The sequence below is a fragment of the Manis pentadactyla genome, chromosome 14 (genome assembly GCF_030020395.1).
Source record: "Manis pentadactyla isolate mManPen7 chromosome 14, mManPen7.hap1, whole genome shotgun sequence".
NCBI lineage: Eukaryota > Metazoa > Chordata > Mammalia > Pholidota > Manidae > Manis > Manis pentadactyla.
In genome coordinates this window covers 37050093-37076172 of record NC_080032.1, presented here as the reverse complement: position 1 = coordinate 37076172, position 26080 = coordinate 37050093, and the positions used below count along the sequence as shown (strand labels likewise).

General features: G+C 39.5%; 1 protein-coding gene across 2 annotated transcripts in view; it reads right to left on the bottom strand.

The window, feature by feature from the left end:
- Positions 1–26080, bottom strand: part of OSBPL10 (oxysterol binding protein like 10) — a 292172-nt gene that overhangs the window by 122463 nt on the left and 143629 nt on the right. The window contains exon 4 of one of the 2 annotated variants that reach the window (XM_036886119.2): positions 21218–21409. The exons of the other annotated variant lie outside the window; for it this stretch is intronic. Coding sequence (XP_036742014.2) covers positions 21218–21409 — 192 coding nt within the window. The remainder of the gene's footprint in view (positions 1–21217; positions 21410–26080) is intronic. 2 annotated transcript variants of the gene reach the window in all.

Genomic DNA, 26080 nt, shown 5'->3' with positions numbered 1-26080 from the left:
TCATCACAAGAAAAAAGTATTTTCTAACTATGTATGATAACAGATGTTAACAAGACATACTGTGGGGGTCATTTTGCGATATATACACATATCAAATTATTATGTTGCATATCTGAAACTAATAAAGTTGTGTGTCAATTATATCTCAACTTAAAAAAAAAAGACCAACACAGAAGATAGGAACTGTTACAAACCATGAAGAAGGTGCCACAGTCCACATTTTCATCTTGATTTTGGTTATGTGAGTAACTAGCCCTGATGATTCTTGAGTCTCACCCAAGATCAGTCACCCACAACCAGGAGGAACCAAGGACAAAGAAGGCAGCGTTCTGCACTCACCACGTAAGACTCAAGTCTTTCCCATTTTACACCTGTTATCCCAGGAGGTCACGCAGGAGGTTGGAGGGGGGAGGAGCAGGGACAAGAGGCAGAGGAGGACATTTCAGCAGCAGCAGAGAATGAAGGGAGCACAGAGGCTGCCCAGGCCCAGGGGAGCCTCGGGGAGCTGGTGGCCAAGGACACGAGCAGGGAGTCGCAGATGTTGTCAGGTGTCACATTTACAGATTGTGGTCTCAGAATGGAGCCAGTTGCCTTAGCAACAGTATCTCTATCCAAGGTGATAAATTACTCTGCTCTCGAACAAATTGAGTTCATTTCTTAAACAGTCATCGTCCTGGAAATACTATGAGAACAAGGCAAACATCAACCATGAAAAGGAAAATCACTCCCCGGGTTTGCTCCTAGGCCCCGGGGAAAATGCTGGGGGCTAGGGAAAAAGGACCAGGTTCAGAAGAGAGCTAGTGTATCCAACATCTCAAATTAAATGAAAAGAAAAAGGATAGAGCTAGTAAAAAGACACCTGAAAAACCTCTAAATCCCTTTGTGACCACCCTAACTATATTCACATTCTCTACCCCTCTCCTCACGCTACTTCACAGAATCCAATACTTATTTGATTTCTCTTCTTTTCTGTTCCACTAGACTTTGAGCTTCTCGACAGCAAAGGATTTGTCTCAGTTCCATTCCCCACTGTATCCTCAGATCTAAAAACACCACAAGAACACTGTGGGCCTGCCTGCAATAATATTTATGAAATGAACAAATTAATATTCCTCTAGATTTCTAAAAATTCCTAATAAATACATATTTTTATGTATTTATACTTAATTTATAAATATACATCTTATATACACATAAACATATAGCACATATATGTATATGTATATAATACACGTATATAGCGGCTATGTGCATGTTTGTATGTAAGTATATGCTATATGTATGTATTTCATGTTTAATGAGAAAACTAGAAGCTGAATGGCTGAAATGATACATGACTAAGGTCAATCAGGGGGCACTGGCCTTACCAGACACTCAATTTTCAGCCAAATTATGACTAAAGTAAGAATGATCACAATCACCACTTCTTAAAATTGTTTTGGACACATGATCCAGCACAATTATTAAGAGCAATTTGATAAACATAAACAGAAGGAAATAATCACTGCGTCAAACAGATACGGTTGCATACCCACATGGACCCAAGAAAATCAACAGAGGAACTACAACAACCAATAACAATATATGCATATTTTAGGTGAATAAATCAACCCATGGAAAACAATAGCTTCTTTATTTACAAGTCACCCAGGCTAGTAGAAAATACAAGGGGGGAAAAATCCCATTTACAATAGCAATAAAAGGGATAAAATACTTAGCAATTAAAAGGAACTTGTGGGATCCATATGCATTAAAATGCTCCTGAGAGACATGAGATATCACTGAAGAGAGTTGGAAAATGGAAAGCTATGCCTCTCTTCTTGAAAAGAGATCATTCAAACATCAATTCTTAAATAACATTAAATTTAATGCAATCCTAATAAAAAGCTGATAGGGTGGTGTGGCAGCCACAGTTTTTAAGAACTAGATAAGCTGATTCTAAAGTTCTTACGGAAATGACCATCTAGGAATGGCTGAAATGATACATGACTAAGGTCAATCGGGGGCACTGGCCTTACCAGACACGCAAGCACATTCAAAAGTGACACTATATAAAATGTTGTAGTTCTGGCACAGGAACAGGCTGTCAAATCAATGTAAGGGAAAGACCAGAGCAAGACCCAAATACTTAATTTAGTATGCAATTTAGGTGGTTTTGCTCTATCTGTAGGGAAAAGACAGACTCATCAATAAATGGGATTGGAAAATGAATCAGCAGAAATAAGAAAATGCAGATGGATGCTGCTCTCTCTCACTCTTTACACCAAATTAATTCCAGATCAGACAAAACTCAAATATAAAAACAAAACAATTTTTTTAAATATTTAAAACACAAGAATAAAACATAATGATGAAAGTGTTCTAAAACTGGCCACATTGAACAACTCTATAAATTTACCAAACCTCATTGAACTGTAACTTAAGATGAGTTTATTTTATGGTATGGAATCTATCTCAAAACAGATTTTTAAAAAATGAAACCATCACATTATTTGAAAACATGGCTGTTTTTTAAAAATAATCCAAGAGTGGAAAAGAACCTTTCTAGTTATGATACAGAGCTCCAAATCTCTTCAGAAAACATAAGTAATTTGACCACATAAAAAATTAAAAATTTCAATACAGAATAAAACACCCTAAATAAGTCAAAGGACTATTGATTAATTAGGAAGGGTGAATTTCCTTAATACGTAAACAGTTGCTAGACATCAATAAGAAAAGGAAAACACACTGAAAAAGAAAATGGAAAAACATGAAGTTTTCAGAAAAGGAAATGCAATGTTTTTATAAATATGAAATGATGCTCCACCTCACTTAAAATAAGAGAAGCTATGAGATATTATTTTCCCCTACTCAACTGGAAAATACAAAAAGTTTGATAACACAGCAAGTCCATAAGGGAATAAAGAACCACACCCCCCACCCAAATATCAGTGGGAGTGGTATAAATGGTTCCATCACACAGTTCTCCACCTAGTCTGCTCCTAAGCACATCTTTTACTTTTGTTAAATGGCACATGGACACAAACATTCCCTACAGCGTTGTTTGTAAGAATAAAAAATTAGAAACACCCTAAATTTGCTTATCAAGAGTATCAAGAGCTGAGCTGCCAGACGATGAGGAGGTCATTTAGGACAAGCCAACTGAAAGTAACTAGTAAGCCTTTTTTTATTTATTATGGTTGCATAAGCAAGAAGCAAAACAGGAAAAAGGTACATTTCCCCCAGGGCACATCGAGGGCTAGGGCCAGACCTATCAGGGTAGATGCTGGGGGTGGTGACCCCTCTCACTGCTAAGGGAGCAGGAAGAGCAAGGAGTGGAAGGGCCAGAGGATGGAGTCAGAGTGGGGAGGTGTCTTCAGGCCTCCTCCTCTCACATAGGATCTCGGCAGAGGCTCCAGGGAAGGGTCTGGTCCAGGGCCCCCTATAATGAGGTCTCCGAGGGCAGGCACCTGGGCTAGGAATTCAGGTGTGTGTCAGCACATGGCTGGCCCCAAGTTCTTGGCTGTAACTCCTTCCAGGCTGTGTGTCCAGTCTGGTGTGGAGAGAGCAGCTTTCCCACCACTGGGCCAGCAAGGCAAAGCCTTTGTAATTGCCTGTGGTCAGATCTGAAAGGTCACACACAGAGTCTGGCCTGGAGCAGACTCCTCCCAGAGTCCTGAAGTGTGCTATGGTTTATCCATACAAAAGAGCACTTTGTAGACTTTAAAAAGAAAAAGACAGTTCTTGTACAAACAGATAAAAAGCCATTTCCAAGAGAATGCACAGAAGTTCATAACAAAATAGAATAAAATTACAATGTCTAATATACACAGTTGGTGTTTTTACAACAAAACTATTTAAAAAATAAGAATATACATGTACATATAAACATACATGCCAACATGTAGCGAACACACAAAAAGCTGGTACACTTGATACCTTTGGTCAAACTAGGAACCAGGGAGAGAGAAGTCTGACAGACTTTGTTGACACATGGCCAACACACAGCCCTATAGGCAGACAGGAACCTTCTTAATCTGATCTCACGTGTACTTATTAATAACTCAAAACTAATCTGTTTAAAGAACTAACACGAAATTTTGTCTCAACAAAAGTAAAAAATTGCAAATCTCAGGTGACCAAGAAAGGACATAATTTTAATACTTGGCTAACCTCCTTGGGGCAGGGGCAGAAGGATCCTTTCCCCACATCGAACTTCTGGTACTTGCATTACCTCCATCAATATACTCCAAGCACAGAGTTTAACACATCTGCCACATCTCACAAATTAGTCTACTATTTCTTTTTAAAATCTCAAATGAAAGGCTGTATGCAATTATAACATATCACTTCTGGGACTTATGGGCCCAAATGTTCATAAATTCTAAACAACAGCCCTCACCATGATAATTTCTCTGTCGTTAAGAAATCCTCACCTCACCTTCTCATCTCTTGAGTGTTAATCAGAGGTATGCTGGAACAGTTACACAACAGGCTGAAAAAAAAAAAAAAGATTTCCCCAACAGATAATCAGAAGGACAATGATTTTTATGTTGGAGATAAACATCTGTTCTAACATGATGCTTTGGGGTTTTTTCTCCCAAAATATAGGGCAGAAGCTTTTCTTTATTTTTATCATTCTTGTTTCTCCCCTACAGGATAACTAGTGTAAATCACATAAGTCTTACACTGGAATCTCTCCTATAGAATAAATGTTATATATGGGATTTCTCTGAAAATAAAACTACAGAAAGTTTCTTCACAGACCTACTATAAGACTGTGTTCTTGCTCTGGGGAGAGTAACCATCAAAGAATGAAAGTAAACGGAGAGAAGAAAACCATTCAGAAAGAAATCCAATAACATCTTTTTCACTGGGACATCAAGTTCTAATTTCAAGTGACCAAAACACCTTTGAGTTGGTAACCCAGATGGGACCTTCGTTTCGTGGAGGACAAAGGTCAAACGACTTGCCCAAGGGTCACACAGCAGTTTTTGGGCCCAGAACCCACACCCACCCTTCGCCTGGGTGTTCCCCCAGCCCTGTAGCCTATAGCAGCTACTCATTTATTATACACATAGGCAGGGTTTTTTCCCTAATAACATACAGGACAAAGTATTACCAATGAAAGCCTCAAAATTACAAGTTCCTTTGGTTGCCTTTAGTACATGTACATATACCCTGGGAATTCCAGGAATTACATGTAAAATCAGATTCTGCAGTCAATGCTGTGCTAGATGCCCTAAGCACTATTCCTATCCTTCACTATGCAGACCTGGAAGCAAAATCTCTAGGGTGGAAGAGGTACAAGGAGACAGGGGTTGAAAGAAAGGCTCCAGGATGAGATGGCCACAAGCTCCAATCAGCTCTTAGCTGATCTGATGAGCATCAGCATGTGCTTGGCTTTTGGTCCCTGGCTCCTCATCTGCACAGTGGGAATGAAACCTGTCTGACAGCGTAAGGATTCAGGAAGACCTACGTGACCAGTGGGTAAGTGTGAGCTCCCTTTAGGGTGTGTACACACTGAACACCACTGACCACGTGAATTATGACAAAGCAAGGATATGCTGAGTGCACACAGGAGGCCTCTTTGCTGCCCAGGACTCAAATAAGCCAGAGCAGAAACTGTTGGGACCAGAGGCCCAACAACTAGTCTATTGTCAAAGCCTCCCTCACCTGGAGTCAAAAATTAGATGGGCAGGGGAGAACCCCAAGGAACTAGCTGGTGGATAGCATCCTGCTTTTTTGATGGTTGAGGTGGCATCATTTACTAGTTAATAACTTGATCCTGTCAGTCAGATAGCTTTGCATCTCTGCTACTGACTTGTTTAGTGTCCTTAGGCAGGTTTTTAACTTCCTCTGCCTCATTTTTCTAATCTATAAAATGGGGATAATATCAAATTTATTAAAAATAAAAATCCATTAAGTTGACAGTATTGGATTGTGGCCCTTAGAATAAAATAGATATCCATGATTAATACTGACATAAATAAATGGGATAAGCAAATAAATGAGAAAAGGAGCAGCGCTTCCTTATAGAATTTGAAGTATTAAATGTAGAAGGAATGAGGGAAATGAAGGATGGCTGCTGGGCAAACACCACAGTGATAACTGTAGGCAAGAACCATTGATGGGAGAGGAGGATTAAAGATGGCAGCATGAACAACATTTAGCTATGCTGATGGACAGTGACTGTAAAGGGGTTTATAGGGGGGACCTGGTATAGGGGAGAGCCTAGTAAACATAATATTCTTCATGTAAGTATAGATTAATGACAACAAAAAAAAAAAGAAAGAAAGAAAAGGGGGATTTACTCCCTGATAGGATAAAACTAACTGTAAATCAACGATTAATGCATGCTTTAAATATCCTTAATTTTGATCACTTTAAGGGTGTCAGATGATCGGCTATGGAGGTACATTTTTCTGATAATATTCCTTTCTCTTAAAAAAAAAAAAAAAGCAGTTCCTGTGTGATAACCTCCAATGAGTTCTACACAATGGTAGAAAGGGCATATAAAAGTGTCGGCAAAGGGTCTGTTTATGTTTATACAGAGGATCAAAGCCTAATTTGGCTACCCAGAAAATGAACTAAGATACGATATGAAGAAGAACTTCCAACATCACCACTCTCTGGAAGACTCATACCAGAAGATGATCATCAAAAAACCTCAACAAAGATCCAGGCAATGCTGCAGTTGTAGCTGCATTCATCCCACCGGTTCCTGGACTTGCCATTGGAATGAAGAAGGAGATATCTAAGCTGGCCTGTGCATACAGTAAAACAACAAATTTGACTGGATCTATACTGTTGGAACTCAACCAAGAATTAGGAGAAGTGCAAGTTGTAGCGCTCCAAACTCTAACGACTACAGACTATCTACTGTTAAAAGAACATATGGGATGTGAACAGTCCCCAGGAATGGGTTGTTTCAATTTGTCTGATTTCTCTCAGACTGTTCAAGTTCAGTTGGACAATATCCACCATATCATAGATAAGTTTTCACAAATGCCTAGGGTGCCTAACTGGTTTTCTTGGTTTCACTGGAGATGGCTGGTAATTATAGGTCTGCTTTGGTTATGTAACTGTATTCCTATTATGTTAATGTGTGTACGCAATTTAAGTAGTAGTTTAAAACCTATACATGCTTAAGTTACTCTACAAGAAGATATGTCAAAGAAATAATCTTCCCATGTTTTCTTCTGTCTGCTACTCCTATAGCTTTTCTTCTTCCTTCCTAATTACAACCCTTAAATAGAATTCATGCCTCAAATCGAATTTACCGAGTATCATAATTCTTCCAAGTGGTAAAGATACCTCAAGACAAATACTGGGCATAAAAGCCACAGGGCATAAATCTGCAAAGAAGTAAAAAGCTAACCTTTTCAAACAATATTGCCTCTCTCTCACTTACCAACTTTACATTTCCCTGTATGGCCCCGGAAGATGACTGGTTAGCCAGAGACAGGTAAGATTCCTCAAGGGAGGACAACCTAAGACAGGCACAGTCGCAGGGGGGCCATCAGGTGTGAAATTGGGGATCAACAGAGGTGAGGCTTAGAACCTCATCCCCCTTGTTTTGAGAGAAATCTTCTGCATACGTGGATGTTTTATTGCCCTTGTCTAGCTTGGATTAACACGTAGTCTACAGGCACACACCTGATCATCTACATTTGCTCTCTTACAACACTAAACTATGTTTTCTACCTTTATCTTGCATCTACCTACCACTTCAGCATTTTATTTTAAAAAAATTAATAATAATAATAATAATAATAATAATAAGGGAGAAATGTGGGATTCACATATAAATCAAGTATAAAAATAAAACGAATATTCATGTTTGACCTGATTGTTTATAGTTCATAATGCGTGATCAAAACCGAAAGTTTCTGTGATGACTGCTCTTGTACTGTTCACTATGTAAGAACTTATTCACTATGTAAGAATTTGTTCACCATGTAAGAACTTGTTCGTTATGCTTCAGAAGATTGGAGACTGATGAGAATTAGGCTTGGGGTGGATTAATGATTGTGCATTGAGCATTGAGTCCCCTATACAGAATTTTATTGTTGTTAACAACCATTTGATCAATAAATATGAGAGATGCTCTCTCAAAAAAATAAATAAATAAAAAATAAAGATGGCAGCATGAGAGGTGAGACAGAAACCTCCTCGCAAAACCAGACATAATACAAAAATATAACAAAGACATCAAATCCTGAAAGAAGGCTGCAGCAGATAGTCTACACGTGGAGAAACAAGCAGATCTCAAGGAAAAGGGTAAAGTACCAAAGCCATGATGTAGAGGGACTCAAGCCTTTGCCCACCCCAGCTCATCGGAGGAAGGAAGAGAAACAGAGTGGGAGGGGATAGAGAGAGGCCTAGGACTGCTGAACACCCATCCCTGGAAATCTGCTCTGGAAGCACAAACCTACATTAAATAGTGCTCTGGAGATTAGTGAGGTTGGAAAGCTAAGACTGGTGGAATACTTCGAGAGACTGAGATTCCAGCCACTTGTAGAAAACAGGGATTCACATCTGGCCACTCTGGGACAAAAGAAAGGCGGCCATTCTGAGACTTCCTAACAGTGAGAGGGCTGCTAAAGGGGCAAGGATTGCACAGAGTTTCTGGTCAGGAGAAAGGACAGGTGCACAAAACTGTCCAGGTACATTCTGCCCAGCACGTTGGAAAATTTCAGGAGCTTCGGGCACTCGAACCCACTGGTTCACAATGCAGTTATGAGGACCCCCACTGTGATACCCAGCCTGCTACACCTTTCTCCTGGCCAGCACCTGCTCGCAAACTGGATGCCCCCACCATTGCACCAGGTCATCCAGAGGGCAGCCCGCCTACGGCAGCTACAAGTGCAAAGCATAGAGGCTTCCCACTGTGCGCTCAGCCAACTGGCTCTAGCAGTGGAGACAGGCACTGCAACGAGGAAGCAGGAAAGACCTCTTTCCTTCTGAAAGACACCAGCACTGCTTGCCTCAGACCACCGCCATTGCTCCAGGGACTGAACAACTCCAGAGAGAAAAGCTTCTGGGCACTAGAGGGAGCCATCTACAAATATGAAATGTCAAAGGAACCTGGTTCAAATCAAAATCCCACAAACACCAAAAAGAGGTGCAAGTGAAACTGAACTCACCAACCTTCCTGAAAGAGATTTCAAAAGAAAAATCATAAAGATGCTCTCGGAGCTAGAGAAAAATATTCAAAGATGCAGGGAGGAATTCAGGAATGAGATACAAACATTGAAAAATACAGTATTTGAAATGAAACATACAATGGAGGGATTTAAAAGGAGATTACATGAAGTACACGAGACAGTAAATGAAATACAAATTAGAGAATAGGAATACAAAGAAACTGAGGTACAGAGTGAAAACAGGATCTCTAGGAATGAAAGAATATTAAGACAACTGTGTGACTAATCCAAACAGAACAATATTTGCAGGGGTACCAGAAGAAGAGAGAGAAAAAGGAATAGAAAGTGTCTTTGAGGAGGTATAGGCCATGGAGGTGCACCGATCTCCCAAAACAAGGGACCCAAGAAAGACAACACCAAGACATATAATAATTAAAATGGCAAAGATCAAGGATAAAGACAGAGTAATAAAAATGGCCAGAGAGAAAAAAGATCACCTACAAAGGAAAACCCATGAGGCTTTCTATCATCAGACTTCTCAGCAGAAACCTTACAAGCCAGAAGGGAGTGGCATGATATATTTAATGCAATGAAGCAGAACGGCCTCGAACCAAGAATACTCTATCCAGCAAGATTATCATTTAAATTTGAAGAAGGGATTAAACAGTTTCCAGGTAAACAAAAGCTGAGAGAACTTACCTCCCAAAAACCATCTCTACAGTGTATTTTGGAGCAACTGCTATAGATGGAAGTGTTCCTATGGTTTAACAGCTGTCACCAGAGGTAATAAAACCACAGTAAAGAAAGTAGACCAATTACTAAGCAGATGCAAAATCAAATAAACTACCCCCAAAGTCAGTCAAGGGATAAACAAAGAGTACAGAATATGATACCTAATACATAAAGAATAGAGGAGGAATAAAAATGAGGAGAAAAAAAAAAGAACCTTTAGATTGGGTTTGTAATAGCATACAAAGTAAGTTAAGTTAGACTGTTAGATAGTAAGGAAATTACCCTTGAACCTTTGGTAACCACAAATCTAAAGCCTGCAATGGCAATAAGTACATAACTTTCAATAATCACCCTAAATTTAAATGGTCTGATGCACCAATCAAAAGACATAGAGTCACTGAATGGATAAAAAAACAAGACCCCTCTATATGCTGCCTATAAGAGACTCACTTCAAACCCAAAGACATACACAGACTAAAAGTGAAGGGATGGAAAAAGATATTTCATGCAAACAATAGGGAAAAAAAGCAGGAGTTGCAGTATTTTTATCAGACAAAATAGACTTCAAAACAAAGAAAGCCACAAGAGACAAAGAAGGACATTACATAATGATAAAGAGGTCAGTTCAACAAGAGGATATAACCTTTATAAATTTTATGCACCCAATACAGGAGCACCGACATATGTGAAACAAATACCAACAGAATTAAAGGGGGAAATAGAATGCAATGCACTCATTCTAGGACTTCAACACTCCACTCACTCTGAAGGACAGATCAACCAGACAAAAAATAACCAAGGAGACAAAGGCACTGAAAAACACACCAGAGCAGATGGACCTAACAGACACCTACAGAACTCTATACCCAAAAGCAGCAGCATACACATACTTCTCAAGTGCACATGGAACATTTTCAAAAATAGATCATATACTAGGCCACAAAAAGAGCCTCAGTAAATTCAAAAAGACTGAAAATGTGTCAACCAACTTCTCAGACCACAAAGGTATCAAACTAGAAATAAATTACACAAAGAAAACAAAAAAAGACCACAAACACATGAAAGCTTAACAACAGGTTACTAAATAATCAATGGATCAATGACCAAATAAAAACAGAGATCAAGCAATATCTGGAAATAAGTGATGACGATAATCCAACACCACACAGAAGGCAGTGTTAAGTAGGAAGTATATTGCAACACAAGCTTGCCTCAGGAAAAGAACAATAATCCCACAGGAACAATCTAAACTCACAATGAAACTAGAAAAATGAGGCCAAGGTCAGTAGAAGGAGGGACATAATAAAGATTAGAGCAGAAATAAGTAAAATTGAGAAGAATAAAACAATAAAAAGAATCAATGGAAGCAGGAGCTGGTTCTTTGAGATAATTATCAAACTAGATGAACCCCTATCCAGACTTATCAAGAAAAAAAGAGAGTCTACACACATAAACAGAATCAGAAATGAGAAAGGAAAAATACCTATGGACACCACAGAAATACAAAGAATTATACTATGAACTATATGGTAACAAACTGGATAACCTAGAAGAAATGACAAATTTCTAGAAAAATAAAACAACCTTCCAAGGGTGACTAGGAAGAAACAGAAAATCTGAACAGACCAAATGCCAGCAAAGAAATTGAACTGGTAATCAAAAAGCTACTAAAGACCAAAACACCTGGACCAGATGGATTCACTGCGGAATTTTATCAAACATTTAGTGAAGACCTAATACCCATCCTCCTTAAAGTTTTCCAAAAAGTAGAAGAGGAGGGAATACTCCCAAACTCATTCTATGAGGCCAGCATCACTCTAATACCAAAACCAGGCAAAGACACCACAAAAAAAGAAAATTACAGACCAATATCCCTGATGAACATAGATGCAAAAATACTCAACATGTTAGCAAACTGAATTCAAAAATCCATCAAAAAGATCATCCATAATGACGAAAGCAGGATTTATCCTAGGGATGCAAGGATGGTGCAACATTCGAAAATCCATCAACATCATACACCACATCAACAAAAAGAAAGACAAAAACAACATGATCATCTCCATAGATGCTGAAAAAGCATTCAACAAAATTCAACATCCATTCGTGATAAAAACTCTCAACAAAATGGGTATAGAGGGCAAGTACCTCAACATAATAAAGGCCATATATGACAAACCCACAGCCAACACCACACTTAACAGCAAGAAGCTGAAAGCTTTTCCTTTAAATTGGAAACAAGACAAGGAAGCCCAATCTCCCCACTTTTATTCAACATAGTACTGGAGGTCCTAGCTAGGGCAGACAACACAAATAAATAAAAGGCATCCAGATTGATAAGGAATAATTAAACTGTCTCTGTTTGCAGATGACATGATATTATACATAAAAAACCCTAAAAAATCCACTCCAAAACTACTAGAACTAAGAACTGAATTCAGCAAAGTTCCAGGATACAAAATTAGTAACAGTAATCCGTTGCATTCCTATATAGTAATGATGAGCTAGCAGAAAGAGAAATCAAGAGAACAATTTCATTCACAATGGTATCAAAAAGAATAAAATATCTAGGAAAAAAACTTAACCAAGGAAGTGAAAGACCTATATCCTGAAAACTATTAGACATTCATGAGAGAAATTAAAGAAGATACCAATAATGGAAACACATCCTGTGCTCATGGATTGGAAGAATTAATATCGTCAAAATGGCCACCCTGCCTAAAGCGATCTACAGATTCAATGCAATACCTATCAAAATACCAATGTCATTCTTCAACAAACCAAAGCAAATAGTTCTAAAATTCATATGGAACCACAAAAGACTTCGAATAGCCAAAGCAATCCTGAGAAGGAAAAGTAAAGCTGGGGGGATTATGCTTCCTGACTTCAAGCTATAGTACAAAGACACAGTAATCAGGACAATTTGAAACTGGCACAAGAACAGACCCATAGATCAATGGAACAGAATAGAGAGCCCAGATATAAACCCACACATATATGGCCAATTAATATATGATAAAGAAGACAAGGATATACAATGGGGAAATGACAGCCTCTTCAACAGCTGGTGTTGGCAAAAGTGGACAGCTACATGCAAGAGAATGAAACTGGATTATTGTTTAACCCCATACACAAAAGTAAACTAGAAATGGATTAAAGACTTGAATGTAAGTCATGAAATCATAAAACTCTTAGAAGACAACATAGGCAAACATCTCCTGAGTATAAGCATGAGCCGCTTCTTCCTGAATGCATCTCCTCAAGCAAGGGAAACAAAAGCAAAAATGAACTCATGGGACTACATCAAACTAAAAAGTTTCTGTACGGTAAAGGACACCATCAACAGAACAAAAAGGCATCCTATGGTATGAGAGAATATATTTGTAAATGACATACCCGACAAGGGGTTAACATCTAAAATATATAAAAGAACTTACACGTCTCAGCACCCAAAAAGCAAATAACCCGATTAACAAATGGGCAGAGGATATGAAGAGACTCTACAAAGAAGAAATTCAGATGGCCAACAGACACATGAAAAGATGCTCCACATCACTAATCATAAGGGAAATGCAAATTAAAACCACAATGAGATATCACCTCACACCAGTAAGGATGGGCAGCCTCGAAAAGACTAGGAACAACAAATGGTTATGAGGATGCAGACAAAGGGGAACCCTCCTACACTGCTGGAGGGAATGTAAGCTAGTTCAACCATTGTGGAAAGTATTATGGAGGTTCCTCATAAAACTCAAAATAGAAATACGATTTGACCCGGGAATCCCACTCCTTGGAAAATACCCAAAGAATACAACTTCTCAGATTCAAAAAGACAAATACGCCCCTATGTTTATTGCAGCACTGTTTACAACAGCCAAGATATGGAAGCAACCTAAGTGTCCATCAGTAGATGAATGGATAAAGAAGATGTGGTACATAATCACAATGGAATACTATTCAGCCATAAGAAAGAAACAAATCTTATCATTTGCAACAACATGGATGGAGCTGGAGGACATTATGCTCAGTGAAATAAGTAAGGCAGAGAAAGACAAATGCCAAATGATTTCCCTCATTTGTGGAGTATAATAATGAAGCAAAACTGAAGGAACAAAATGGCAGCAGACTCAGAGACTCCAAGAATGAACTAGTGGTTTCCAAAGGGGAGGGGTGTGGGAGGACAGGTGGGGAGGGAGGGAGAAAGGTTTGAGGGGTATTATGTTTAATACACATGGTGTGGGGGATCACGGGGAGATCAGCGTATCACAGAGAAGAGACATAGTGGATCTCTGGTAACTTGCTGCACTGATGGACAGTGACTGCATTGCGGTATGGGTGGGGACTTGATAATATGGGTAAATGTAGTAACCACATTGTTTTTTCATGTGAAACCTTCATAAGAGTGCATAGCAATCATACCTTAATAAAAATTTTTTAAAATTTAAAAAAAAGAACTAAAACAAAGATATATTTGCTAAAAATGTAAGTAGATAATATTGTAATTTCTTTGGTGACAGATGGTAATGATGCTTATTGGGGTGAGCATTTAATAAGGTATAGAGCTGTCCAATCATTATGTTGTACACCTGAAACCAATACTGCCTATCAATGATATTCCAATTAAAGAAATAATAAAAATGTAGACAGATATAAAGTGTGCCGGGAACTAAGAATACCTAAGCACATCTGGGAACAGAGTTCATAACATAGCTGGGCTCAGGCTCACCATTGCTTCTGCTTTGGGGTGATAACTAAGCCAAAAACATGACACAGGGCAAGAAACTCCTCCTCAGCAGAAGTTTTTAACGGAATCTGTGAAGGAGTGTTTCCTAATGGCTGTGATCCTTTTCATAGGAAAAGCACTCATTTACTCGAATTTTTATTGAGCACCTATTATGTGCTAGGTACTATGCTAACAGCTGAGGAATAAAGAGGTTTGAAAACACAAAATACCTCTAGGTGGAGGGACAAGAAGCGTCAAACAATAACCAAGTAAACAAATACTGGCCTCATTTCCAAATGTAACAAGATAGTGCAAGAGAAGAGTCTGGCAGGAGAGTCACTGAGGGGCCGGAAGGAATTCGTGAGGAGTGGAGACCAAGTGGGAAGCGTGACTTGCATTACAACCAGCCAAGCTGGAACCTGCCTTTCAAGAAGTGAAGAACACCCGTGTTGAGGGCCAGAACACCAGGAACGGTTCTGGCTCCCAGGAGCCTGGCAGCTACCTCTCTCGGAGTGACTCTGCCCTCAGCCTCCATCCCCATCCCACCCAGCCACGATGCAGCAAGCTGAGCAGCTGAAGTCTTCTCCCAGGGCAGGGCGCTGGGAGAAGACATGCTGAGGGCTGATGGGGGCCACAATCTCACTATTTTGCCTTTATTGTTGTTCACCTGAAATGCTGTTAACATCACAATCCAGTGACTCTCTAACTGTTCACAGAAGGCCTCCAAGGTGCTTCGTGGACCATACAAATGTCCACGTCAAATTACATGGGTACGGAGGCTCATAAGAGATTGTGATGGTGGTTGCAAATACTATCCTAAGTCACCAGCTTCATAATCAATAAATGCCCATTTTACATTCTAAAGTTACTGTGCATTAGTAAAGCACCACTTTTACACAGCAAGATCCATATTTTTATTTGAAAACCACAATTTACTGCTTTAAAAACATTTGGAAATCACTGGTATTAACTAACTCCACATTACAATTTTTGAAAACTGAATTCTGGAGCTGATTTATTTTGAGATGGCAAATTGCTGCTAAAAAATGCATGCTAGGGTTACTTGTCATCATTTATTCTAAAAGTACACAGGAGAATTAATTTAGGACATTTAAAGAAAATAATCATTCTGTTCACATAAAGGATTAATGCAATTTATACCCTCAGTGTGGTTTCCCTGGTGATGGGCTGGGCTGTATTCAGTGCTGCCAGGACTGACTGCTACCTTAAAACTGATCAGCTAATAAAATTTGTTAGGGTGATGTTTGACAGTTACTGCTTCCACAGCAAAGGTTGCACATGAATCAAGGTTTCTAACCAAGCATTCACTCCATCCATATACACCAGGATGAAACCAAATCATACCGAAGCAAGAGAATATTGAGTCAGTATCGGTTATACAGACGGCACCTTCATTAAAGGATCTTCCCTTGTATGTGTATTAAGTAAATATGACAGTGCAATGAAGGAGAAACGTATACGAATTCACATCGCTGGAACCCAAGAAATACACATTCCCCCCCCCACATTATACTCTGTAAAAGGTTTATTTAAAACCACAGTAAATGACGCAGCCTCAACACAGTTTATCTATCCAGTATAAACCAGTCAGCAAACATCTCTCTCTTCAAAAGGCTGTGTGCCTGGAAGCAAACTATTTAACAATAGTTTAAGAGAAGGATAATTCCTGTCTGTCAACAAATTATCATTTAAAGCTTCATTAAACCTAAATTTATGCCTCACACACACCCATTGCAATTCAACAGCATGACCTTTTCCGTCATCAAGCAACAGAATCCAGACATGGTCTCCCTAGTGAATTAAGCGTTTTTTTTTAAGTCTCAAATGTCACAACTAATGGGTGTTCTTGTCAAAGCCATGAGAAGCCGGGCTCTACAAAGCTTATTCTGTTTCTCAGATATGTGCTATGCCCACACCTATTATCATACTGGATATGAAAAAAAAATTTTGCACATACTTTCTTTGGAGAATTTTATCTCTAACACCATCACCACTTTCCCTTGGTCACAGCGTCACTGAGGCACACATCCACCCAAAGCTATGAGAGTCAGATGAGATGTGTGATCACCTGACTCCACCCTCCATCAACCAACAGTCACTCCATAGTTAGCAACCGTGAGCGCCTCCACACTCTGAATCTGAAGCCCTCTAATTGCTAGAAAATGAGTCCTTAACTCAACACCCCCAACCAACATGCCCAACAGTTATGTTAGAGCTACATGATGCAAAGATGAATAAGACAAGGCTTTCAGCATGAAAATCCAGTGTCTGGCACACAGTGGAGGCTCACTTAGTACCTGTAGAATGAACAGAGGTGTGACCAAGTGAGCAAGCTCCCAGTCCAGGCAGTGCCGTCTCAGAGCAATACACTGCAAGCTGCCTGTGGGAGGCACACAGAAATTCAACTTGCCACTAAGCACATTTAAAAAGGTAAAAAGAACCAGGTGAGATCAACTTCATTTTCCCTAACATAAAAATATTTTCATTTCCACACACTATGAATATTAAAACATTAAGCATTTTTTTTTGTATTACGTTTTTGAAATCCAGTGTGCATTTTACATCTCAGTTCAGACCAGCATGTTTTGAACACTCATTAGTCCCAGGTTAGTGGTGGCTGCCCCAGGGGAGAACAAGTGACAAAACGTTTCCATCATGGTGGGAATCTGTCTGGGCCCTGTACCACCCCACAGAGAGAGGGGGAGTCAGAGCACCGTCGGGATGAGGACAAGGGCTGACGGCAGGAGGCCAGGCAAGGGAGGCAGAGGCGACAGGCCACGGGAGGCCGTGTTTGCCATACTGGAGAGTACGACCTTTATCCGATGGACAGTGGAGAAATCAGGTGATAGGACCAAAACAGAAAAATCAGTGCATTTAAAAACACAGATTCATGGGCTGGAATCAATCCATGATGAACTCTCTTCCAATCCAAGATAAAGTATTAAGAACAAGGAAAATGTATCATGTTTTTTGTAGAACATATATTTATTCCACGCACTGAATGGCCCTTTATTCTAAGATTATATGCCTTGGGTGAGGGAGGCATTAAATGTGCTTTTAGGAGATGGTAGTAACCATACCTTGTCACTGTGCTTTAAAAATATCCTTACTGTGCAAATTAAAAATTTGCAACACTATGTTGCTCCTGAAATTCTATTTCTAAATTTTAGTTTGCATGTAAAATCTAACATTCTGGGCCACCAACTTTAAACAATTTCTGGATATTATTATGACTGACATAGGGTCTGGTGTGTGCATTTATTCTATACCCTTATTTTCTTATTTCACATACACATGTCCAAGTAGTAATACTTCCATGGCTTTTATATTAAGTTTCTATACAGCAATTTACTATCTTAAGTGTATTATTGTTTATTTAGTCATTCCCATGATATTTCATATCAGAACTACTACTTATGAGCATGAATAGCTTAGGCCGGATTAACTTTCTTCTTCTACCTACAATTTCATGGATCTTTCCTCAGAACATTGTTTCCAATGGGGAATTTATGGGTCAATGGGCACTGAACGGCTCTGTTTTGTGTTTAGTTCTTAAAATACATCACCAGACTGTAGCAAGAAACCTATATGCAGTGCTGCCAATATTTCTTAGCACCCTAAATGATAATGGGGTGTAATTATTTCTGGTAATTTCATAGACAAAGTAGTCTTAATTTAAATTTTGTGAATTGCTAATAAAGATATGCCCCATGATAAGATCACGTCTCAGATTCCCTCTATGAGCCTCTCCGAGCCGCCACTCCCAGAGAGGACTCTGGGCACTGACCTTATGAATCTCAATTCTTTATATTTTGGATGATAACCACTTAATCTTTTAAACTGTGCCATTATCTTCACCCATGCTATGGCAGTCCATTTAATATTTATTCTGTTGCCTGTGGCTAGGCTATTTTTCTTTTATTCTTTAGATAGTCGGGCACATCTGTCTTGTATATGATGATTTTTTCCATTGCTTCAGTGGTCATAAGGTTATCTTCTCGGTACAGTTTGGTTAAAAATGCTATTCCATTTTCTTCTTATTTTACAGATACAGTGGAATCCAAAAGCCAAGTCCTTTATACTCTGAAATTAATATACTTTTATAATCTGCAGAACTTTCAGGTATGAGGGAAATTTTCCCAGCTCATTCCCAAGGTAGACCTGTCCACTTCATAAAAGGACAGATGTCACAAAAAAGCTACCCTTCTCCAATCAGGAGGAAAGCTGGACATAACATTTGACGATCAAAACTTTCAGCTCTTCCTTCAGAGGTTTAGCACCCCTCAATTCTCTCAACTGCCAACATTTGTATATACATCTCAACAAGCTCACTTAAAATTAATTTTCAGCAAGAAAGGTCATCAATAAACAAAAGCAGTCACTAGAAGAGGTGTACCCTTTTGTTCAGGAGTACAAAAACCAAACCAAAACAGCTATGGAGGCAGTTCAGCTAATTATTTTTCATGTAATGAAAATCCTCGTAAAACTTCAGTAATTCCCCCACCCAGATGGAAAATGAAGAGAGATCAATATAAGGAAAAAAGAAGCATTTGTAACTGCCTACAAAAATCATACTATAGAAGTTTTGCCTATCTATATATGTCACCACATAGAAAAGAAACCAACCCAGAAATAAATCCACTACTAGGTTAACCATGGTTATCTGAAAGGTGGTTAAGAATTGCGGGTAATTTTGATTTTCCTTAGATTTCTTTTGCAGTATGTACTTGCTTTATAGACTTCATATAATTGAACATTTTTATAGGCACATACACAGAGAACGTACTTTTTTCTTTTAAAGAAGAGTGACTTTTTAAAAAAAATGGGTGTAGAAAAGAATTTGGTATTAGATTGCATCAAATGCATTAGATTGCATCAAATGCTAGAATACCTCAAATTTTATTGAGGCCTCTGCTCACTCAATACAAGCACCTCCCCCACCTTTTGTCATAGTACCAGGATTCCTATCTTTACTTATAAGGGTCAGTCTATCAGAGATTCATTATAACAGAATTCAAGAATTCTTAAAATACCATCAACTTTCAACTTGATGACTGTCTCTTTTTTTTCTTCTTTTCAGTCTCTAAAGTACTTGCAAAAAACATCTGCACTGGGGTTTCCATAAAAGTGACATGCTAATATTGTGGTTAAGCCTCTCTTTTTAAGTCCTTATTTGTTAGATAAATGTTGAAGCATTTACTGGCAAATGATAAAATGATACAAAATTCATGATTTCCTTAAAATACTCCAGCAAAAAAATAAAATGGAGGGAAAGAGATGGAACAAGGCCAACAGAAAGCTGAAATGAAGTAGAGTAATGGGGACCATTATTCCATTCTACTTTGTGTAAAAAATTTTCCATAATACAGTTTTATGAAAAAGTGCTATGAAAAATGAAAAGCAATAGGCATGTACAGCCATTCCGCATATCACCCAATGTATCAAAATTAAGCTAATAGCTAAATACTTTTTCTAAAACACATCAGGGTGATTATTTTAAAGGAAGCATTTGACTCTGTACCTTTCACTAGGCAATATGGAGTATATGCATGTGTAAATCTATCAAGAAAAAGAATATCTTTCATATGCATCTATAGATTTGATTTAGAAGGTTTCAGATTTTATGTCTTAGGCCAGAATCAGACCAAGACAGCCAGCCCATGACATTTAAAAACTAAAATGAGATACATGCTGCCTCAAGCAGCAGTAAGACCCCAGTCTAGGAGGCCCATTCTCCTGCTAGACATGGATAAAGACTCTACTACTACTCTGGGAGGACAAGCTGGTCTACACACAAGTCAGCTGCAAGGCAAACAGCCTCAGCACTCAACAGAAGTCAGGCAACCGAGACCAACATCATTTATTTTACACAGTATGTTCTCGATAATAGTTGCAAAGGATGATATAAATGCTAAGGATCTGGGATCCCCAAATGGATGACTTCCCAGTGTATCAATAGTAAAAACAAAACATAACGGCACCCACATTCATAAGCACTGACAGTTGAAGGGCTTTTTCATCTCCATGATCCCAAGTGATCCTCTCATCTCCCTGGAGAGGTTGGTAAGTACTGTATTATTTCCATTTTACAGATGCAGAAACTCAGGTTCAAAGCTTTAAAGGACTTGCACGCAAAAAAATAGTCTTTTAACTCCCCAGGACAGTTACTACCCCTCCCCGCCCCCTCGGAGTGAGTCTGTGATGGTCAGAAGGAGGTAAATGCTCAGACAAGTCAAGCAGGCAGAAAAGGGGAAATCAGCTCTGGGCTAACACTTTCTGAGTTTGAAAACCACCTCAGTCACTTCCTGATTACCCATGATTTTGAGCTGTCTCTTCTCTGCTATGAGCTTGGAGACTAACTGACTATGCTTCCTTCTGCAAACTTCTGTTTCTGTGAGCTTGCTTTCTCTGCTTTCCGAGCTCTGACAGGTCTCCCAACAACTCGTTTAACCTTAGATACAGAAGCAATTATTTTTGTCAAACCAGGGGCAGTTGTTACGGCCATGTGCCTGGGAGGTTTGCTGCTGGCCCTCTCTCTGTGTTGGCAGAGCAACAGTCACAGCCCTGGGCTCCCGTGGACCACTTAACCTAGTAGGAGAGCAAAGCCTACCTCTCTGACTTCATGAAGCTGGCCGGAATACTGACTCTTGGCTCTTCGGGCAGCTGCAGGCGACTTGTGATGCGTGATTGTGACAACACCGGGGGCCCCCGTACCGAGGTGTCTCTGGCTACAGGGAGACGCAGAATTGGGTGTTCCGTGGGGGAGCAAAGTGAGACTTCGGCTTCGGGAGCTTGGAGTAGTCTAGAATAAGCAACAGGTGTCAAAACTCAACAACCAGCCTGCAGAACACAACTAAGTGGTGGCTTCCATTTATTCTGGACCTCTTAGTACTCCCCCTTCCTCTGTTTAGAAGAATGAAAGCACGGGGGAGGTATAAGCACACCAGATGCCCAAGTCCCACACTGACTCACTTAAAAGAGACAATCTCCATTAACTTTCCTTCTGGCCTTATCTCCACTGTGTCTCCTGAGACCATGGCCATAAAGAGCTACTAAGGATCACCCCATGCACCCTGGAGCCTCCTGGATCTGTGCCTCTGCACCTGTCAGCTCCTCCTAGCATGTCCTTCCCCTCCTGGTTGGCACACTTCAGCTGAACCTTCAATACTCAGCCCAGTGTTTCTGCTGTGGGCAACATCTCTCTGCCCATCTCAGCCTCTCTCTGCTACTCTAATTCCAGTGCCTTGAGATTACACTCATTGTCCAACTACTTTCTTAGGAGGTTCTTGCAAACTCATCTTTGTATTCTCCAAGACCTGGCATACAACAATTGTTTAACTTATTAAGTATTTGATATACATTTGCTGCCTGAATGGATGTACTAAGTCATCTACCAATTAATCCCCATTTGTTAGTGCAGTGCTTAAATTTCATCCTATAACAATATATAGTTGACATAACAATTTGGTATATGATAAAAGATGGCATCTCAACTTAGTGGAGATGAATTTTTCAATAATTGGTAATGGGATAACTGGGCAGCCATCTGAAAACAAAGTTGGATTCACCTTACAGTTCCATCTGATCCCAAATGGATCAAAGACATAAGAAAAACAAGACAAAAAGTACTAAAGGAAAACATGTCACCTCAGGGTAGAGAAGGCCTAACACCTCAAAATCCAAAACAGAACAAAAACAATAAATTTGGTTACCTAAAACTTGAGAACTTAACACGCAGGAAATAAATTTTAAAAACCTACTCCCACCACCACCCAGCCAAATGATCCACCAGGAAAAATGTTTTCAACTTGTTTCACAGACAAAAGGCCCATCATTCTACTTTTTAATTAGGAATATAGCTCCTAGGAATTGATAAAAACAGGAAGTTATTAAAATATGGCAAGATGTGAACAGACAGTTCACAAAACAAATAAAAATGGCCCTTAAACCACTGGAAGAAATCTTCAACTGTATTCACAAGATAAATATAAGCTCAAACCACATTTAGATTCTACCTTTCACCCATCAGATTGCAAAAACCCAGAAGTATGAGTATGCACAGTCTGTTGACAGGATCAGAGAGAAATGGGTTTGTGGGAGCAGAGAGGGCAAAACCCCTGAGGCGGGCAACCTGGCAGGACCTGTCACGGTTACAAATGCACTTCCTATGATCTGCAATGCGGCATTCGGGAATATTCTCCAGCACACCTGCGACCAGGGGAAATGGCGTATGTGCCCATTAGTCACCGCAACAGTGGGTTTAACGGCAAAGGATGGGAAACAACCCAAATGTCCACCCATATGACAGGTTAAAAAATTCTGGTGCGCCCACGTAATGGAATACCATCAAAGTGTAAGAGAATAATGAGAAGGGTCTCTGTGAGTTGGTCTGGGGAAAAAAAAAATCTCTGTACTATATAGGCAAGTGAAAAAAGCAAGGGGCAGAAGTGCTTTACAATATGCAAAATTCTGTGTCAAAATGTGGAAAAGGAAGACTTTTGTGGTTGTTTAAAATCATTGGTTCAGCACACAAAAACAGAAGAATGCATGCAAAATTTAAAAGGTGCCTATTTGTGGAAAAGCAGGGAATGAGGGGCAAGGAGACTTTTCACTGTACAGTATTTTTACACTCTTTCATTTTGAACCATGTGAATATATTACCGATTCAATTTTTTTTGAATTCTACATAAAATTTACATTCTAAATGTTCCTATACTTCACTTCGGCTTGAGGGAAGGCAGTTAGATGATATGTTGGATTCACGGCAGTTTCTGTATTTCAATTATCAAATAATTACTGAATACCCACATGTGAAGTGGAGAATATCTACTGCATCGTGTCAAGGAGAAATAGACATATGAGACCCTCCTTCACCACAGATGCTTATGGTTACCGCTGTGCATGTAAGACACACAAACACAGAAAGACACACACTCACACTCACAGAGTAAGGAAGTGTGTAACAAGGTGTTAGTTTGGTAAGACAGCCAGAAAACGCAGAAGTGAGGAAGAGAAAGATCAACGTAAGCTGACCTCAACACATAAGACTGTTCTGAGGGTGCAGGGCTGAAGCCTGAGTAGGATTTGGGAAGACAGATAATGGCAGCAATGGACCAAGCAACCCAGTCAGGATTTTCAAAGCTGTCTTAGTGTCGTGCAACAGTTACAGCTTTAAAAACTGTCCAGTGTTAATGATCAGTAATTTTCAACTCACAAAGGGGTTGGGAAGTGGCATGGGAGCCAGGGTAGAAATCAGGATTTTACATTACCTTGCAAGACCACAGTAGCTGTAGCAGTAAAGTGTCTCTGGATCTGAACTTGGATATAATCAGTAGGGACACAGATCAAGTTGGGAAGCAGTGCATTGCTTTTAAATAACTGTCCTATGCAAGTAATTGGAGACACTTGCAAGTTTGCCTAAGCACTAAGAGTCCACTGGAATCCATTTTGATTGTTTGGGAGACTTGTTTTGACCCAAGAAAAGGCAGATTTTTCACTGGGTTTTAAAGCCAGCCAGCCAAGTTTCACTCCCCAGCTCTACCAGGCTCTAGCTGTGTGACCTCTGGAGAGTTATTTCAGCTTTCTTATTAAGCATCAATTTCCTAATCTTTAAAAAAGGAATAGTAATATTGACCCTTAAAAGCCATCATGTAGATTAAATCAGATCATGCACATAAAATGCTTAGCACAGTGCCTGGCACGCAGGAGCCGGATGGCCACCATTTTGTTTCTTTCCTTACATCGCTTAAAATTTGATCAATGAAGACCTTATTGATTCTTTTAAATATTAAAAAAAATCACTTAGCACAAAATTCTAAGCAATCACTGATCTGTTCCTTATTTTCTATGGGATCAAAGTGGTGATGATGTTCAAAATTATAATTAAATTTTGGACTGAAGAACCTATGTGGTCAGCAATTAAATTGCAAGACTTAGGGGAAAAACTACATTCTGAGTAGAATAAGAACCCATCAGAAGCCAGAGAGGAAGACAGGTCTATGGATAGCCCCTTTGCCTGTAGCAGTATCACTGAAAATGGCAATAAATCAAGAAATTCACCCAGAAGCCAATTATTCCCCTGTGGATGCCTAACCCCATGATCATTTCTTAATGGCTGTCATTTGAATTCACAAGCAGTAGGTCTGAGTCGAAAACCCTTTAATTTCCCATTAACTGTGCAATTATCATGGTTTAATTCATACCCATGTCTCCTCTCAGGGTAAATCTGAGTTTTAAAAGTCTCATTCTTGGTAAATCCTGCAGGTGATCAGGCATCAGGAGAAAAAGGAAGAAAAGGCAGAAAACTGCAACCACAATTAACATGCTCTTCCCAAAACACAGCCGGTCTAAAATTTCCAGGTTTTGTTAAAATTGTGTTTGCTATCATAACCACTCATCCTTGCTACTAATTTGAAATGAAATACATCAGAGTAAAAGGAACAACATGGCAGGTTTTTGCTCCAAATATTTACTTCAGCGGGGGCGACTAGAAATGCCAAGTCTGCCATCTGTGGAAAACTCTGAATCAAGGGGAACTGCTTCTGTCCAAGAATTAGATTCACTGGTTACCCACAGAAGTTGCCCCTTGCGTCCTTCCCACAGCAAGTGCCTGCGTGATAAATAGATGATGCCAGCAGACACAGTGTGGTAGCAGGGAAGGACATGCTGATGCTCAGATCTTATCCAGGCATTTGACATGCAATCAGGTTTGTTGGTTTTTCCCTACATTCTTCATCAGATTCCTAAATTTGCCACGGTTCCAAGAAAGGGACACACACACACATACCCTATGTATTTATTGGCCGAAACTGGCATGTTTGGAAAGGGACAGGAAACATGAGAAAGAGTATGTCCAGCTAGGAAAATGAGACAATGAACCAAGAGATAGTGTCTAGACTGGGAAGTTCAGAGCAGAACCAATGGACTATCAAGAAGGGTCCATTGCCTAGACATCCCACTGTCTAGAAAAGCAGCAAGAGGACATAGTCGTAAAAGAAAGTTTCGGGGAGTGGGGAGGAGCACATTTTCTCAAGCCAATAGTTTGAGGATGAATCTTAGCTCTAACACTCATGAGCTGTGTGGCCTAGCAAGGTAATGTGATGTCCTCCCCCCTGACACTTTAACAGTACCTACACCTCATTGGGTTGCTGGAGAAGGAAATGAGAAAGAGGCAGGTAAAGCACGTGCCACATAGTGAGCACACAGTAAATGTGGTCGTTACCTTTCATAAATTAATAAAATGAGGCCTTCAGGAACCAAGCAAGGGGAACAGCTAAGTGTTCCCAGAAATATATGGACTTAAAGACTGTTTCCTTAGACAGTGCCTTAAGCAGACCCAGCCTTACCATTTCCGTAATGTAAAAAATATATAAGAGAAATCATCCTAATTACTAAAAACCAGTTTGCTTCAGAGAAAAAGTACATTTAAAATATGATTTCACATTTTCAAAAGCCCATCTGTTGTAGAATGGAA